We start from the raw sequence: 15733 nt of genomic DNA, 5'->3' as shown, positions 1-15733 counted from the left end.
GTCCCTATTCGCTTAGCTCCTTCTTTATCTTCCTTTAAATTTCTTCTGTACAAACATTACCTGTCCACATCGTATCCCTAACTTTCTTACTAACTACTAACTGACGTGAGACTTATCTTAAATTATCGTGATTTATGTGTCCTATTACTCTTTAATGTATCTTTAATATTTTATTCCTGTTTAGTTTTTGTTTTAATTACTGTGTATTACATGTATTTTGCACTACTTGCCTATCTTATTTAATACATTTATTTTTTCTTGTGGTTGCCTGGAAGAGATCGCTCGTAAGCGATAAGGCCGCCAGTTGCACTCCTTTTGATTTAATTATGTAAATTTTTATTTTTTAGTGTATCGAAGTGTAAATAAATAAATAAATACCAAAAATTACTTAAAACTGCGTTGTTTAAAATTAAATTAATAATAATAAAAATAAATAAAAATTACTTAAAGTTGCCGAAATTAGTTAAAACTGCGGACGTGTCTACGTTGTTTTGTCGCTTTATTGTCCTAAGAGAAATAAACTCGACTGGCGGTCATAAGTTTCGAACTTTTCATGAAATCTGTTATTGTCTTTTACCATTGCGAATGCTTTATCACGAACATACCTCAATATCTCAAGATATGAATTAAATAAGTAAAAAGTACCGGCACAGTACAAAAATAACTGACAACGCAATAGCGTTAAAATACGAATTATTTTTATGTAATTACTTACACTAGTCTGAAACAAACTTTCTTTTTCTAATACAAACTTTTCTTTTAATTTAGCGGCAACCATTTGTAACGTCAAAATAGGCTCGAGTGTCGTTATATAGTTTACACTGTATATATTAATTTAAATACAACAGATTTTTATGTGACCTAAATTAACTGTAAAAGAATGTTTAAACGATCAATAAAGTATTGTATAGCATACCAGTAGAATAAAAGATATCTTCTTGCTCCAAAGGAACTTCAATTGACGGCGGAACAGCGCAGTGAACTGGCGTAAATACAATTTCATTCCCGTTAGTTTTTGGTAATCGGCTTCTGTAAATACAAATACCGTTATATGTAAGAAAAACAAAGAGTTCTTCAAGCGTAAAATACATATAATAAAACACTTGCCTTGAATCTCAGAATCGACTTCGTCATCATCAAACGTTGTAGTAACATCACTGCACAATCTGAAAAAATATATTTTTTTATATATCAACACATTTCCAAAAGAACGAAGACAATAATAACTAATTTGGATCCGGTTTCTATATAAAACATATCGTTGTCGCTACGGATTGAAGCGAAGACATACTTAAACAAAATTATACGTAATAATTACAATAGGTTATCAATTAAGCCTTGACATATTCATTACTATATAATATTGAGAAAATTTAAAAAAAAAAACACTTTTCATTTTATCAAATTCTCGATTTGCTTTGGATCGATATTAAGGAAATACAAATACGTGCTGGGATCGCTTGGATTGTTCGCTCGCGATTAATTATTATATTTTACCCTCTTAAAATTTAATATTATTTATTATTGTGTATTGTGATTCTTTTGTGTTAAACGCACTAATTATATTATCATCATCATGTAAACCGTTCTATGATACTCGTGAATGGGTGCTACTTGTGGTAACTGGTCGTGCTTGAATTCGTGTATGCGGTGATGTTAGTCATTTTTGACTATGTATTTGCGTGTCATTCCCACGAGAATGTATGTGCGTGCTCCTATTTCACCATGCTGCTGATAGAGGATCTTTGACAAGCTGAGACAAATCTTTGTTTTTAATTAATTCTATTATTATTTATTACTTAAAATGTCACGTGGAACATGGTGTAATGGTTGCAGCTCGTTACAAACGTTGTGTAAAACAAAAAAAATGTGTGTGTGTGTGTCAGCTACGACGCACGATTGGAGTTTACTCCTTACGAACGATAATTATATATTGAATAGAAAAAAAGGGTAAATGAACGCATCTGCTAAAATGATAAGAGAAACAAACATATATCTGTAATTATTCGGATTATTTATATTACTTCAATAAAGTGTATTACATAAAGTATGTTACAAAGCAATATAAATAATAATAATAACAATAATAATTGTGTTCAATTTATACAAATCCAATTTTAGAGAGAGAATGAGTTCAATCCTACAGATATATATGTTTGTCTCTTTCTACGTAACGCCTCAAGTTTTCGTGTTACACTTGATTTTACTCCTCATAAAATTTCCGTACCGGGCCTTATAACTCAAATCGTTTCTTGAGGAGTAAACTCCAAAAAAACTTGGCAATTAAAAAAGAGTGGCGGAGAGTTTATTGCCAGTTCTTCTCTTCCGTTCTACACCCTTGATTTGAGAACTGGCAGTAAATGTAAAATTAGAAGCATTTAATGTATATTTCTTTTTTTGACGTTCATAAGTGTACATTGTGTTACTTAATGAATAAATGATTTTTGACTTTGACTTTTACCATCTATTGTAAAAGTTCGCTTATCTACGACAACTTAACAGTAGGTTACTACTGAAAATTGTCAACGCCTGACTGAATTAAATTTAGTTTTAATTAGAAATAAAGGTAGTTATTTCTTAATACATTGTTAATATATGTTAGACAATACAGGCTTAAAATATGTTAAATGAAATTGTGTATTGGCCGCCGTAACTACTGTTAAAATTTACTTACTTTAAAAAAACTTCCTCCAAAGTCGACTTTCCCACGCCAATAGAATCAATGCCGAGTTGCCCCCTCTTATTCTCCAAAGCCGTGAATAATTTAGCAAATTTCGTACTGTCTTTAGCTGGGAGATTGTATGAGATCGAGTTGAGAGAGGTTTCCTTGAGTGTGGCATCAGGGATGTGTGATTGTATGACTTCAGTGATGGCGTGTTCTCGAGGTAGTCCGATAGTTGTGAATGTTAGGCGGTAGCCAGTACCTATTTTAAAATATATAAATTCATTAATTCAGATGAAAATTTCAGTGACCAATGAGGAACCCATGCTTCATGCATGCGAAACGTCACAACGTTATAACATTCAACTTTTAAAGGCTTATTTCTACATTCTTTTATAAAAGATTTATTTTAAAAAAGTCAAAATAATTAGCTATATTATTACATCAGGGAATCCATTAAAAAAAAAATGTTTTGTTATGTTCTACCCTAAAACAAAACCATCATGTCCAATTATAATGACGTAACTGTTTCAACATACCAAAAATGGATTACGACTTTGCAGATGACCTCAAATACTAAGAAGTAAATGTAATAACAAATGACCATCCAGTGGCCTCAGCATTTATTCCTGTGGTTATTTTTAGTATAACCAAAGAGACCGTAATTTTTTTTTGTCAGACGGTTCCCTCACTATGGTTGTTTTCACCACACGAACAAGCGGTAATTGCACATATAGAACTACTTGCCTATTAGAAAACAATTGTCGAGAAAAAGATATATAAATTTGAGGCTTCTAGATTTTTTACTACTAAAATAGTATGTTATATTAAAATAAGATATTATTATAATATATTGTTACGAGCTAGGGGATCGGATAGAAAATGCCGTGGATTTATTTCTTGAAAAATCAATGAGGAATTTATGGCCACAAATTAATCGCAGAGATGCACTTATAACACACAAAGTACTTTATCACTTGTAATCACTTTATTCGCACTTTATCGCTTCGGTGTTCCTCTCGTGTTATCGCATTCAAGACTAAAGTTGACTAGTCGCGTTTCGGCTTGCTTATATATCCCTGGGAATAATTCCAAACAATATTCGAGACTTTTCTAGGCGGGCTTGCTACTGAGTAGCGATTGCACAATTCTAGAACGTCCGCACTCTTTGTCTCTTTCGCACGTTGCTCCGTCCTTGTCGTACGGCGTTCAAGAGTGCTCAGTCTAGTTTCGAGAAAGTTCTGATCTTCTCTCTCTCTCTCGTATCATTTCGTCCTTGTCTCACACCTAGAAAGTTTGGTCTAGAATATTCCTTTATCAAAGGGGTAGGCCTACCTAGGCCTGAAAACGCCTGAAAACGGGTCCCCTGAAAACTGCACCACTCTACTACACATGTTCTGAAACCGACTGAAAAAAGGTTTCAGCTTCCTGAAAACTACATTATGGAAATTACAATTTTCTAATATGTGATTGACCCTCTCCTGAAACGGTCAGAAATCATATTACAGCCTGCTGAAAAGTTCTCTAAGTATATAATCATTGCAGTCGACCCGTCTTCGTAACAATATACATTATATTCCGATTCCTTTAAGGTCTCTTTAGTTAAGCTATGGAATTCACATCCCGTCCCTATTGGCTTAGCTCCTTCTCTATCTTCCTTTAAATTTCTTCCGTACAAACATTATCTGTCCACATCGTTTCCCTAACTTTCGCACTAACTACTAACTGACGTAAGACTGATCTTGAATTGGATTATCGTGATTCATGTGCACTTTTTACTTTTTGTTTTTCATATATCCAGTATCAGTTTAGTTTATTTTTTTGTTCCTGTTTAGTTTCTTCTTTATAACTATATGTAATATGTTTTTTTCTACGTCATGTAGCGGAACCAAACATCATATATACCGTGTATAAAGCATTAGTTCAATCTGTTATCACCTACTGTATCACAGTGTGGGGTGGTTGTGCGAAAACCAAAGTTCTAGCACTTGAAAGAGCTCAGAGAGCAATTATAAAAATAATGTTACTAAAAAATAAAAGTTTTCCAACTGAAGAGTTGTACAAGTCTTGCAAACTACTGACCATACGCCAGCTCTATATTCTCCGTTGTGTCCTTAGGAGACACGCAACCTCTCCACATAAAACAGACACACCTCAAAAAAGGACCCAACATAATATAATAAGCTACACAATTTGCAAGACAATCTTTGCACGTAATCAATACAACAATCGCTCAGCTTATCTCTATAATAGTTTAAATAAAACCCTTAGCTTTCATAATCTTACATACCATAAATGTAAAACAACTCTAAACCATTGGCTCGGTACACTTAACTACAACAAAACAGAAGCATTGTTAAATCATCTAATATAATTTTTTCCTTAATCCATCTTTTCATGCAACACGCGCACACATTTGTTTCGGCTTTCACAAACACATTACATAGTCATCATAATATATTCATATATTTGTTTATTTTTATTTATTTATTTTTCTTTTTTTTTTTTTAACCAATTGTGTTGGTTGATTTAAAGAAGAGCGAAGCTTCCCTGTCACAGGTCTCTGATTTACTAGGGAGGCCTCTATCTGAATTGTATTGTACATGTATCTGAACAAATAAAGAATTTTGAATTTTGAATTTTTGAATTTTGAATTTTTACACTTGCTGCCTAATTTATGTAATATAATACATTTTTTTTCTTTACTTACAGTGGTTGCCTGGTAGAGATCGCTCGTAAGCGATAAGGCCGCCAATTGCCCTCCTTTTGATTTAATTATGTTCAATTTTTTATATTGTAGTGTCAATAAATATAATTACAAACCTAAAGCCCTCTTGAGATACATAGGGGTTGCGTGACAACGTAGTTTCCCGCCCTGCAATGCGGCGACGCGGTCACCCAACGCGTCCGCCTCTTCCATGAAGTGCGTACTCAGCAAAACCGTACGAGAACCTCGTAGTGACTAAACGTAAGTAAAACAAGAATTTATAAATCAACCCAACAGAACAATTGCGCATAGCAAACAAACGCTAACACACCCATCAATTATTATATTTATCGTTTATGCGAATATCGATTCAGAATTAAATACTTTATTGGACATTTGTTTTATTTCATTGCGCTGTATGAGGCCGTGAAACTATCATAAAACATTTAAACGCTAAACGTTATGGTAGTGTTCGAGAGAGATAAAAGATAGATTAGACGACTGTCTCTTTCTAAAGTCGACGCATGCAGGGAGTCGTATGGTAATAGGAATGTGTCGAAGCGATACTTAGCTAACTACGCACGGAGGTGTTATTGTTATTGTACGCTTCGTTACGCAATACGGAGATGGAGAATTTATTTTCTAACGTGGTTTTGAATAAATTAAATAATTACAGTTATCTTACAAAATAAAAACATTTATTTTCAGATACCGAAAAAAAAAAATTCCTATTAACGCTCAACATAATTTAGCATATCGATCGTACCAATACCGTTATCGATATGCACCACTACAATTCTTACGCACAACACTACACCTCTCCATTAGCCCTGTAAGTGCGAGCGAGACGGACAGATATGATTTATGATCCGAAGCCGCAATTCATAATGCGTCGACTATAGTCTACGCGCAAAATTTATCGCCGGCAACTACGTGTACGTCAAATCTCGTGCGACCCATATGCATGAAAACCAGCGGATATATGTATCAGAATATCGCAACAACTTCTGACTTAAAATAGCGTTATTTAGGAAGGTAAAAGACAAAGTCGAACTATGGCGCGTTTAATAGTAATTCCGGAAACGAGAAATCGCGTCGCGTGTCTGTGATTGGTCTAGAATGGACCAATCAAAATGAATCTAAACACGCAATACAAAGATATTAAACAACCAATTAGATTTATCACAATAATAAGTTTTAATATAGGAGAAATTAAGTCTTACATTTAGTATTTTAGTCCTAATAATTTAATATTTTAAGTTTAATCCAATCTTGAGCGCTGTCAAATAATTCAAACTTCATGCGGAAAACTGGTTTTACAGAAATTGATTTAAATTTAATTGATGTTAAATGAATGTTACATACCGAAAGCAAATCCCACAATTGCCTTCTAGATTCCACATCTAATCCAGCTGTAGGTTCATCTAACACCAGCAACTTCGCATCTCCAGCTAAAGCACACGCCAGCTGGAGCCGTCTCTTCATTCCTCCAGATAGAGCACTGCTCGGTTCATTCAGTTTGGTGGATAAGCCCAAGTGGTCCAGCAACTTTATTGATGAGGATTTTGCCTCTCTATAGCCTTCGCCTTTGAGCTGGAAAAGAGGCAATGGTTTTCCTTAAATTGAATTTGACTGTTTTGAGGGTAATCTATTAAAATGCAAAATATTTGAAAAATAAATTATAAATAACAAACGGTTTCACTATGAACTATAATTTAAAAAAAAACAAATTAATAGGAGGATAATAGGAGGCAAACGGGCAGGAGGCTCACCTGATGTTAAGTGATACCGCCACCTATGGCCACTAACATTGCCAGAAGGCTCGCAAGTGCGTTGCCGGCCTTTCAAGAACCGCTCTTTTCTTGAAATACTTCAGTTGGCAGCTGATTCACATAGTGGTGGTGTGTGGCAAAAACTGCCTTAGAAAACGCTCAGTTGTGGAACGACGGACTTATTTATTTTAAGAACCAAAATATAAAGTAAACTACGCCAGGCAGTTCAGTACTAGGCGTTAGCTATTAAGTATGATAATTTATTTAAGCGTTATCTTACTAAAAATTACGATACTTCATGGGCGTAAGATATCGCTGTTGTTCAAAATTATTATATTTATACCTTGCAATATAAATTTCTTATATGTTAAAAAAAAATATTTTACCATGGTAAAAAATATGACATGTTCAAGCACAGTAAGATCCGGGAAGAAGAGGTTGTGTTGCGGACAAAGGCCGAGGTGTTGTCGCATTTGTTCTCTTTGTGTGTACGTGTCCAGTCCTTCTACGTACACATTGCCTTCGGTTGGGCTTAACATGCCTAAAAAAAATTATGAATTTTGACAATTAGTAAGAACTTTAAATTTTCAGTACTGATTTTATTTATATCGATTATTGCGATTACTCAAAATCCTTGAACTGTCCGTTAATTCTAAAAAAAGTATTAGATATAGTTTGATTAATAATATAGTTAATTTTTTATTTGTCTTATCAAGGCGTAAGTGACAATCATTACAATAAAATAGAAAATTAATAAGTACGTGAAAATTATTACCAGTTATGATAGACATAAGCGTTGTTTTCCCTGCGCCATTATGACCTAGCAACACTGTAATCTCCCCCTTGATTATGTCCATTGTGACATCATTTACCACGCGTTTCTTATCGAACACCTGAATGAAGCAGTAAATAATACTCGTCATAGACAATTAAAAAAAATCCAAATTTAAAAAACGAACGAAATGAAGGCTCAAAATATTTGTACTAAATTTTTTAGTATGACCCAAGTATCAGTATCTGAAATAAACACTTATTTCACATTGTCTTTTAATACTTTGTCAAACTCATGGTAGAGCAATGCACTTTTCGATGCAAAATAAAGATAATATACGAACATGCATTCGATTTTACTTTCCGGAAATTATACGCCATAAGTGTTATATTAAAAGCTAGAAATACCGATGTTGTCGTCGCCAGGCGCAATATGCAGGCAGACTACATCTATAATAAATTAAATACCTACCCGCTCACCGTTCACAATATAAAAAACTCGTTTAAGGAAGGAAAAAAATGTATGGAATTAACTATTAAGTTTGTTATGGTAGAGCTGGCAACCCTGACACAAGTACGTTTTACTTAAAAGGGTTCCTAAATGTTACACATTGTTTATAAAGACATTTTTTTATTTTATTTAGTTAGGTTAGTTGGCGAGCTTTCACTTAAGACATGTTTATACTTTAGGAAGTTTTTATATAGCAGACGATACTGATGTTGTTAGTAACAAAAGTTTATCTAGCTCCGCGAGTGTAAGAGATGGAGAGAGGGAGATGGAGAGAGGGAGATGGAGAGCAGAAAGTATGGCCTCATATCCATTGAATGTTTTGTCTTTATCACTCTCCATATATTTTGCTAATTATTAAAGGCAACACTTACTCATTTTTTTCTGTTCACAGATACTTTTTTTAACACTAACGAATCATTGTATAGCTCCAAGTGGATCGCAGAATTTCTAGTTAATATACCTTAGAAACGTTGACAATCTTAATGCCAACTTCAGCATTCCTCGGAGGCTGCTCAAAGAACATAGCATCTTCCTGTCTCATCTCCTCCAACTCCTCTATTTCGTCTTCTGGACGGATCTGCGTCTTGCTCCAGTAACTTTTCTGAAATTCGAAAGCAATTGTTTGCAATTTATACCCAACATTTTGCTGGAATGGAGAAATCTAATTTACAGTTAAATAATGTGTTTGTTTGAAGCTTCTAAGCCTCCTTATAACCGTCGGTTAGGAAAACCTTCTAGTCAAAAAAAATGGTTTTAATGAATGAGTGAATTACTAATCGGTAGTTAAGTCACATTATAAAATTCGGAAAACCTTGTTAGTTTTTTAACACAACAGGGAGCCACCGAATAAGAGGCTTATCTGATGTTAAGGACACTTAACTCTGTTAATGCCAGAGGGTTCACAAGTGCGTTGCCAGCCTTTTAAGAATTGATACGCTCTTTTCTTGACCCTAAGTCGAATTGGTTAGGAAATACTTTAGATTTAGTTTCTTTATATATATATATATATAAATTTCTAAATCCGAAAAAAATTGTGTTGGTAAATAAATAAACGCACATAAAGATGTCGTGAAAATTCTAAAAAGTATTAAAATCTTAAAATTTCGACGTATACGTGTGAATACTATCGTAAATTTCGCTAAGGAATTAAATCCATCTGGCATGAGTACAACAAAGCATAATTCCTGTCCAAAGAAGCAAAATCTTGTGATACATACCTGACAAATGAAAGTCCAGGGCAAGGCTTGGCCATATGGTCCGGGCATAACGAGAGAGAGATAACGTGCGACAGAGAAAAAAATAACCGACTGTAAAACGAAGAAAAAGTAACAACCAAGTACTGATACACTGTTTTTGCCGTGCGTAGAGGCCATATTCGATATTGTTATTCCTTGTCCTGTAATGCAAAAGATTACTTGTGTTGCGTTTAAAAAAAAACAGTGTGACTACAACCTTTTTCGGTCTAGGCCTCAGATCTATGTACGTGTTTAAGGATCAATCTAATAGGCGAGTAGGTCAGATCAGATCAGATCAGCCTCTCGTGCCTGACACACACCGTCGACATATTGGGTCTAAATTTATTTTTTACCAATTTAAAATTCAATGCCAACAAAATACCAAAATGGACATGTACGTCCACTTGCGAGCGTCTCGTACGTAGTAGAATGTGCACGTATCTTTATTTTCACGGATTTAAATAACGTACAACAATTGCATAGCCAAATCGTTATCATTCAAAGACATGCGAAACGTAGGAAAGTTTTTATAAAAATGTGATAAATAAAAACAATTGAATATGACTGTATAAGTATATTTTTGTACCTAAAACTGTGTATTCAATTACCACGTAAAAACCTTATAACATCGGGGCTTATTAGAGCCTTCTATTCCTGGAGTTTATTGACACATATAATTAAAATCCGTCAGTAAACAGTCGTGATTCGAATACACGACCTCAGGGTTCACGCACTAGCCATTCCGCGAACACTATTCATTGAATGATTTATACCATGTTCTAGAAAGTTTGTTGAGAGATTAGATTTAGCTAATAATGCGTTAGTAATGCCTGTGTCCAAATAATTATATTGAATCTAACTCACCGTACTGTTCCAGAGCAACCATTTCCTTCCAGAAGGTCAACATGGGGGTGTGAGGAACCAGCATTGCAAAGGGCATCGCCCACCACGGGATAGCCAATTCCAGAAGCCACTTGGATGGAAACGTCAAAACTATGTACACCACAGAGGAAATGGACACTATGTATTGAGCTGGAAATAAAATAAAAATAAAAACGTATTACTATAATTAATGAATATAAAGTAGATATAATTTTGGGTTATTAGACGTTACAATATCAATATTACGTTGTGATTGAGATTTGCCATTGTCAATAAATAAGCGCTATTACCCGACATGAGATAACAAACATTTTCCTAATACCAAGCGGATGGAGTTTTAGCAATTGCATTTTGCTCTATACCTACCACCACACTCCATTTGAATATCGCAAAATATTGTACAATGTATTGGCGCCAAAATGAGAAAACCCAATGAACAATGATATAAAAATGACAGATTCTAAATTCAAATGTAATATTTTCTTAATTGTCAATTGTAACAGTATTTATGGCCAGACTAAGTATATAAACACTTCGTCTACGGATATTGAGCGAACTACATAGAGATTATAAGAGTCGGGATCTCAATAAAAAAAATACTTACGATTCTTCACCAAATAGCTTAACGCAAAGGCCACTCCGATAAGGGAGACGTAGAAGAGAAGAAACATGATGGCTATCATGAGTGGATTTGTGTGAGGCAATAGTGGGTTCGAGGATGCCGTTAAAAGAGCGGAATTCACCACACTGAATATGATCCCCGTAGGAAGCACGTTCAAAAAGTGGGACAGGCTTAGCATGTTTGATGACACCCCTACCATCTTTATCAGCTCCTGGTTAAAGGAAACGGCTTTTTTATAATATATAGAACATAAACTTACATGTTAGCTGACTAGTTTTCTACCCTGATATTGGTAAAATATTTTTTTATATTACGTCCAAAAATATAATATATAACATTATATAATCAAACTAACTTGTACTCCTGACGTTCGTTCTTCTAACAACCTCGAACATAGAAATACAAAAACCAGTTGCAGTGACAACCAGCTTAGGAACACCAGGATTTGTCCGATAATCGCCACAATCTGATTCTCTGCAGCTTCAGCATATGGTAACTCTTGGAGGGAGACTCTCTGTAAAGATAACCAAGTAATTGTTGCTAACCGAAAGTTAACCTAACATTAGTTAAGTTGCATATACATATATATTTTAGTTTATATTTATAATCGTAAAAAAAAAATCCAAAATCGACGAAGACAATATCAGCCCTTTAGTTTTTCCACACTCATAAATTGTAATTTAACATTTTCGTTCCGATAATGCACAATCACAAACATAAGTGTTACTTAGATTTCTGAACCCTTAGCCAAGTTAGTTTTTGTTAGCGTCGCAACCCTAATTTTATGTTCGTATCCAGCTTCAAAGTGTTTCATTTATCTAAAGTTTTTTCACATATCTGAACATCTATACAAAAAACCGCCACCAAACTTAATTTGATTTCCGAATTTATTTTGATTCTATAAAAAAACAATGATTCTACAAAAATTTTAGGGCTGGGCCTCAGAGTACGTCAGCATCAACAGTAGCATCTGTTTCATGATTGTTGGTAAATCTAATAGGGAAGTAGGTGATCAGCCTTTTCTTTAACACGCCGTCGATTTTTTGGGTTTAAGAAAGCCGGTTTCCTCACGATTTTTCCTGCACCATTCGAGCGAATGTTAAATACGCACATAGAAAGTCCATTGGTGCGCGCGCAGCCGTGGCATGAATCTCAGGGATGAGACTGGCACGCTAAAGCCACTAGGCCGACACCGCATTTTATTTCTTAAAAAGTATTTAATAAATTAGAGGAATTATTCCCAAATTTAAAATAAATTTGAGGAATTATTCCCAAATTTAAAATAAATTAGAGAAATTATTCCCAAATTAAAGTTAAGCCAGAATTACCAGGTCAATATCATTTTCGGTTAACAGCTGGAGATAAGTACTATCAATGGCCCATTGCAATCGAAGGAAGGAGTTGTAAGTTGTGGCTGAAATAAAAAAAAATATCACAAGACTCCCATTATTGCAGGCCATCCGTAATAGTATGTAGCTTCTTTTAATTTTCAATGTCGTCTTTAAACACAGTTTTCTAACATATTATTAGATCAGCAACTGTATACATATCAGAAAACCGAAACGTAAGTAATGGGTAACTTAAAAAAACTTAGTAGTTCAATGGGTATGGCAAACTTTTGTTGCTGTATTAATGTTATTTAAAAAAAAGAACATTATTTTCGAAAAAAATTGACAGTAATCTTGTTTTATATATATTATCTGTACGTTTATATAAGTAACACTGTTTTTATCTATACGGCGAATTGAAAAAATTGCTCATCTCCTGTTGCTTCTTAGAACGGAGTACGGATAGTTAATTATAAAGGTGTAAATACGTGTCATTTGATCCTACTGCTTAGCACAGACAGTTGACACGTAGGCCACAGGCAAACATTTGTTTGCGTCTATTTCAATGAAATAAACTGTTTTACATAAATATTGATAACCTAACCTCACCTCAAATTGGAGTGATTCAGAATCGAATGCTTAAATTTAACTTTACCACATATATTTTAATTTTAAATTACAACCAGAATAGCATTTTGGTTCAAAACATTTGTCCGCCTCAACAGTTATGATAATATAACGATTGAACCACATTTGGTGAAACGAACCAACCTAAATATCCGTCTGGATATTCTGAGTTGCTCCAATCACACTTAGAAAACTATTTTACTTTCGTTTTTTTTTATCCGTATGTTATGTTTGGCGATAAATGCTTGTCACATTAAATATTAATTTAAATAGCTAAAATAGCTTTTATAAATAAATTGAAATTAGTTTGTTGATTTCAATTAAAATTTAGCATATCAGTAACAAATGACACATTTCAATTAACACAACCTAAAAACTATTAACATTAAATAAAAATTTCACAATATCTTACCAAAGTTTCTATGTGATCCTAAATTACCATCCCAAGGCTTATAGTTGCGTGTCATGAAGTTGGTTTTCATCCGTATTGTATATCTAAGACTTTCCGGCCAAATGTTTGATGAGTTCTGTTAACAATATTTGAATTATTTCTATTTAAAGAAAGATAGCTTCAGTTCATTATGAAGAGAAATACTCTTTATCAAATCATGGTTTTATTCTTGTCATTAAAAATTTGATTAATATGTTCCATGGACTTGAATGGTAGTAGTATCGAACAATATTTGGTTAATCACAAACCTGTAACAAGCTTACCCGTAAAGAATCAGGAAAAACAATAACAGCATCATCTAAAGATACGGTCTTTAAAATGTTTTCAATTTCTTTTTCATCTGATATTGGGATGTATCCACGAAATGCACCATCTGTGAATACAATTATAGCATATTTTAGAATAATTTTGTTGTCAGCCTTTTGTCAGGTTTAATCAATGTGTTTAACCCAAAGTGTATGATTTTGCTTTCTTAGTAACAATAGTTAAGAGATATTTGGTGCAGCCAAACACGGAAAACAAGGGGTAAACAACACATAGTTTAGAGTAATATTACAATATATTATACATTACAAATAATATATTAGTTACATTTATAACAAGTTCATTGCTGTTTAAATTTTTCTTATTGTTATATGTTTTTAAACAATTATGTTTATACATTAACACTGCACCTTGTATATATATGTATATAAATTATTGAGATTTATGATTTTTTTTATAAAAATTTCACATTATTTAACTTAAAAGTTTTTGTTCTTCTTTCTTAATACATCCTGTAATTGTACTGTAAAGAAATGTAAATCATATAAATAGTAAGTTAGTTGTATTATCTTTAAAATTTACAAAATATACTAGATTTAGAGTACCAATTTTAGAACATAGAATATGATTGTAATTCTAATTATAATGAAACTTACATAATTGCCCCTGTTCCTTCAAGCGTAATTTGGCAGCCACTTTTTCCATTAAAAGATTTGTAAGATCAGTTTCAGGAACATAATAAATTTTTATTGGTGACTCTAACTGATTCAGGGGAATTACATCCTGTTAATAAATAATTACAGTATAATAACAACCTGCAGATTGTAATATGTTTGGTAAAAAAGATTACCTAGGAAATACATCCTAGTTTTATTTCTACAAGAAAATAGTTTTTAGCCATCACAATATATGTATTCAGTAGTAGTAAGATATTACTTTTGAATTGCTCTTTGGATCCTGGCCAACAGCAACATATTGATCAATAGACTTCCAGACTATAGTGAGTCATGGCATAGTACTTATGTAAGCAAGATAAAGGTTTTTCTAACTTAATAAATAACTGAAGTATCCAAGTTATGCTCAATCTTCAACAGAAAATAATACTTAAAACTCAGAGAACAATATAGATTGGTATTAAAATATAAAAAACCAACATTGTAAATTACAAAATCTTGCTACTACATCTTTTTAAATATTAATAAAAAGCATAAATAGATGATCTTAACAAGAAAACAAATCTACTCATACATTCTATGATAAAGCTGACAAAGTTTGGAAAAAAATACTATTTTACCTATAAATGTTAGCGAAACTTACCGTCTCGTGAATCGTAAAACCCTCAACGCTTCGATGTTTATTCACTGGGTTTAATTTATCTTTAAATATATACAGTATGATAAATACAACCAGCGGTGAAAATAGTTCTAGAGGTGTCTGGATGAATCTTTTCATGCGGACAATTAAGTGCTTCCACATCAGAACCCATAATACAAACTGCATTTTAATCGATATATTTAAAAAAGTAAGTCAATTACAAGGTATAAAGGTAATGAATCACTTTGTTATATCAAGATCGCGACATTGTTTTGTATTCTCCTAATGTTTGGTTCGTTACACAGCGGCAATGGTTAGATTATATCTTCGTCCATTGAAGATCCAAGTGAAGACTAACAAACGAGAAGGCACCACGTATACTAAAAGCTATAATTGCTTTTATTTATTTAGTTAAACATTAAACGCAACCTATCCCAATGTAACTTGGAGAATTTTGTTTTCTCTAATACAAAAGAACTGTCAACGTCTTTGTGATATCTCGTTAACGTTTTAAATGACAACTCAGTCTGTCAAATAAAAATGAGAACGTTTATAGATATCTAACTCTACAGATAACACTAGATTCT

The 15733-nt window shown here is 33.3% G+C and overlaps 1 protein-coding gene across 1 annotated transcript in view; it reads right to left on the bottom strand.

The window, feature by feature from the left end:
- Window positions 1-15597, bottom strand: part of LOC123716721 (retinal-specific phospholipid-transporting ATPase ABCA4-like) — a 41264-nt gene extending 25667 nt beyond the window's left edge. The window contains exons 1-17 of the mRNA XM_045672587.1: window positions 15150-15597; window positions 14489-14615; window positions 13832-13941; window positions 13530-13644; window positions 12491-12576; window positions 11518-11676; window positions 11145-11373; window positions 10523-10690; window positions 9641-9819; window positions 8884-9024; window positions 7917-8034; window positions 7528-7682; window positions 6735-6962; window positions 5486-5624; window positions 2675-2924; window positions 1108-1166; window positions 917-1029 (exon numbers count right to left, since the gene is read on the bottom strand). Coding sequence (XP_045528543.1) covers window positions 917-1029; window positions 1108-1166; window positions 2675-2924; window positions 5486-5624; window positions 6735-6962; window positions 7528-7682; window positions 7917-8034; window positions 8884-9024; window positions 9641-9819; window positions 10523-10690; window positions 11145-11373; window positions 11518-11676; window positions 12491-12576; window positions 13530-13644; window positions 13832-13941; window positions 14489-14615; window positions 15150-15332 — 2559 coding nt within the window. The 5' untranslated portion in view covers window positions 15333-15597. The remainder of the gene's footprint in view (window positions 1-916; window positions 1030-1107; window positions 1167-2674; window positions 2925-5485; window positions 5625-6734; window positions 6963-7527; window positions 7683-7916; window positions 8035-8883; window positions 9025-9640; window positions 9820-10522; window positions 10691-11144; window positions 11374-11517; window positions 11677-12490; window positions 12577-13529; window positions 13645-13831; window positions 13942-14488; window positions 14616-15149) is intronic.
- Window positions 15598-15733: the final 136 nt, after the last annotated feature.

Source organism: Pieris brassicae, chromosome 11 (genome assembly GCF_905147105.1).
Source record: "Pieris brassicae chromosome 11, ilPieBrab1.1, whole genome shotgun sequence".
In the NCBI taxonomy this organism is placed as follows: domain Eukaryota; kingdom Metazoa; phylum Arthropoda; class Insecta; order Lepidoptera; family Pieridae; genus Pieris; species Pieris brassicae.
This window is presented reverse-complemented; position numbering and strand designations above follow the sequence as displayed.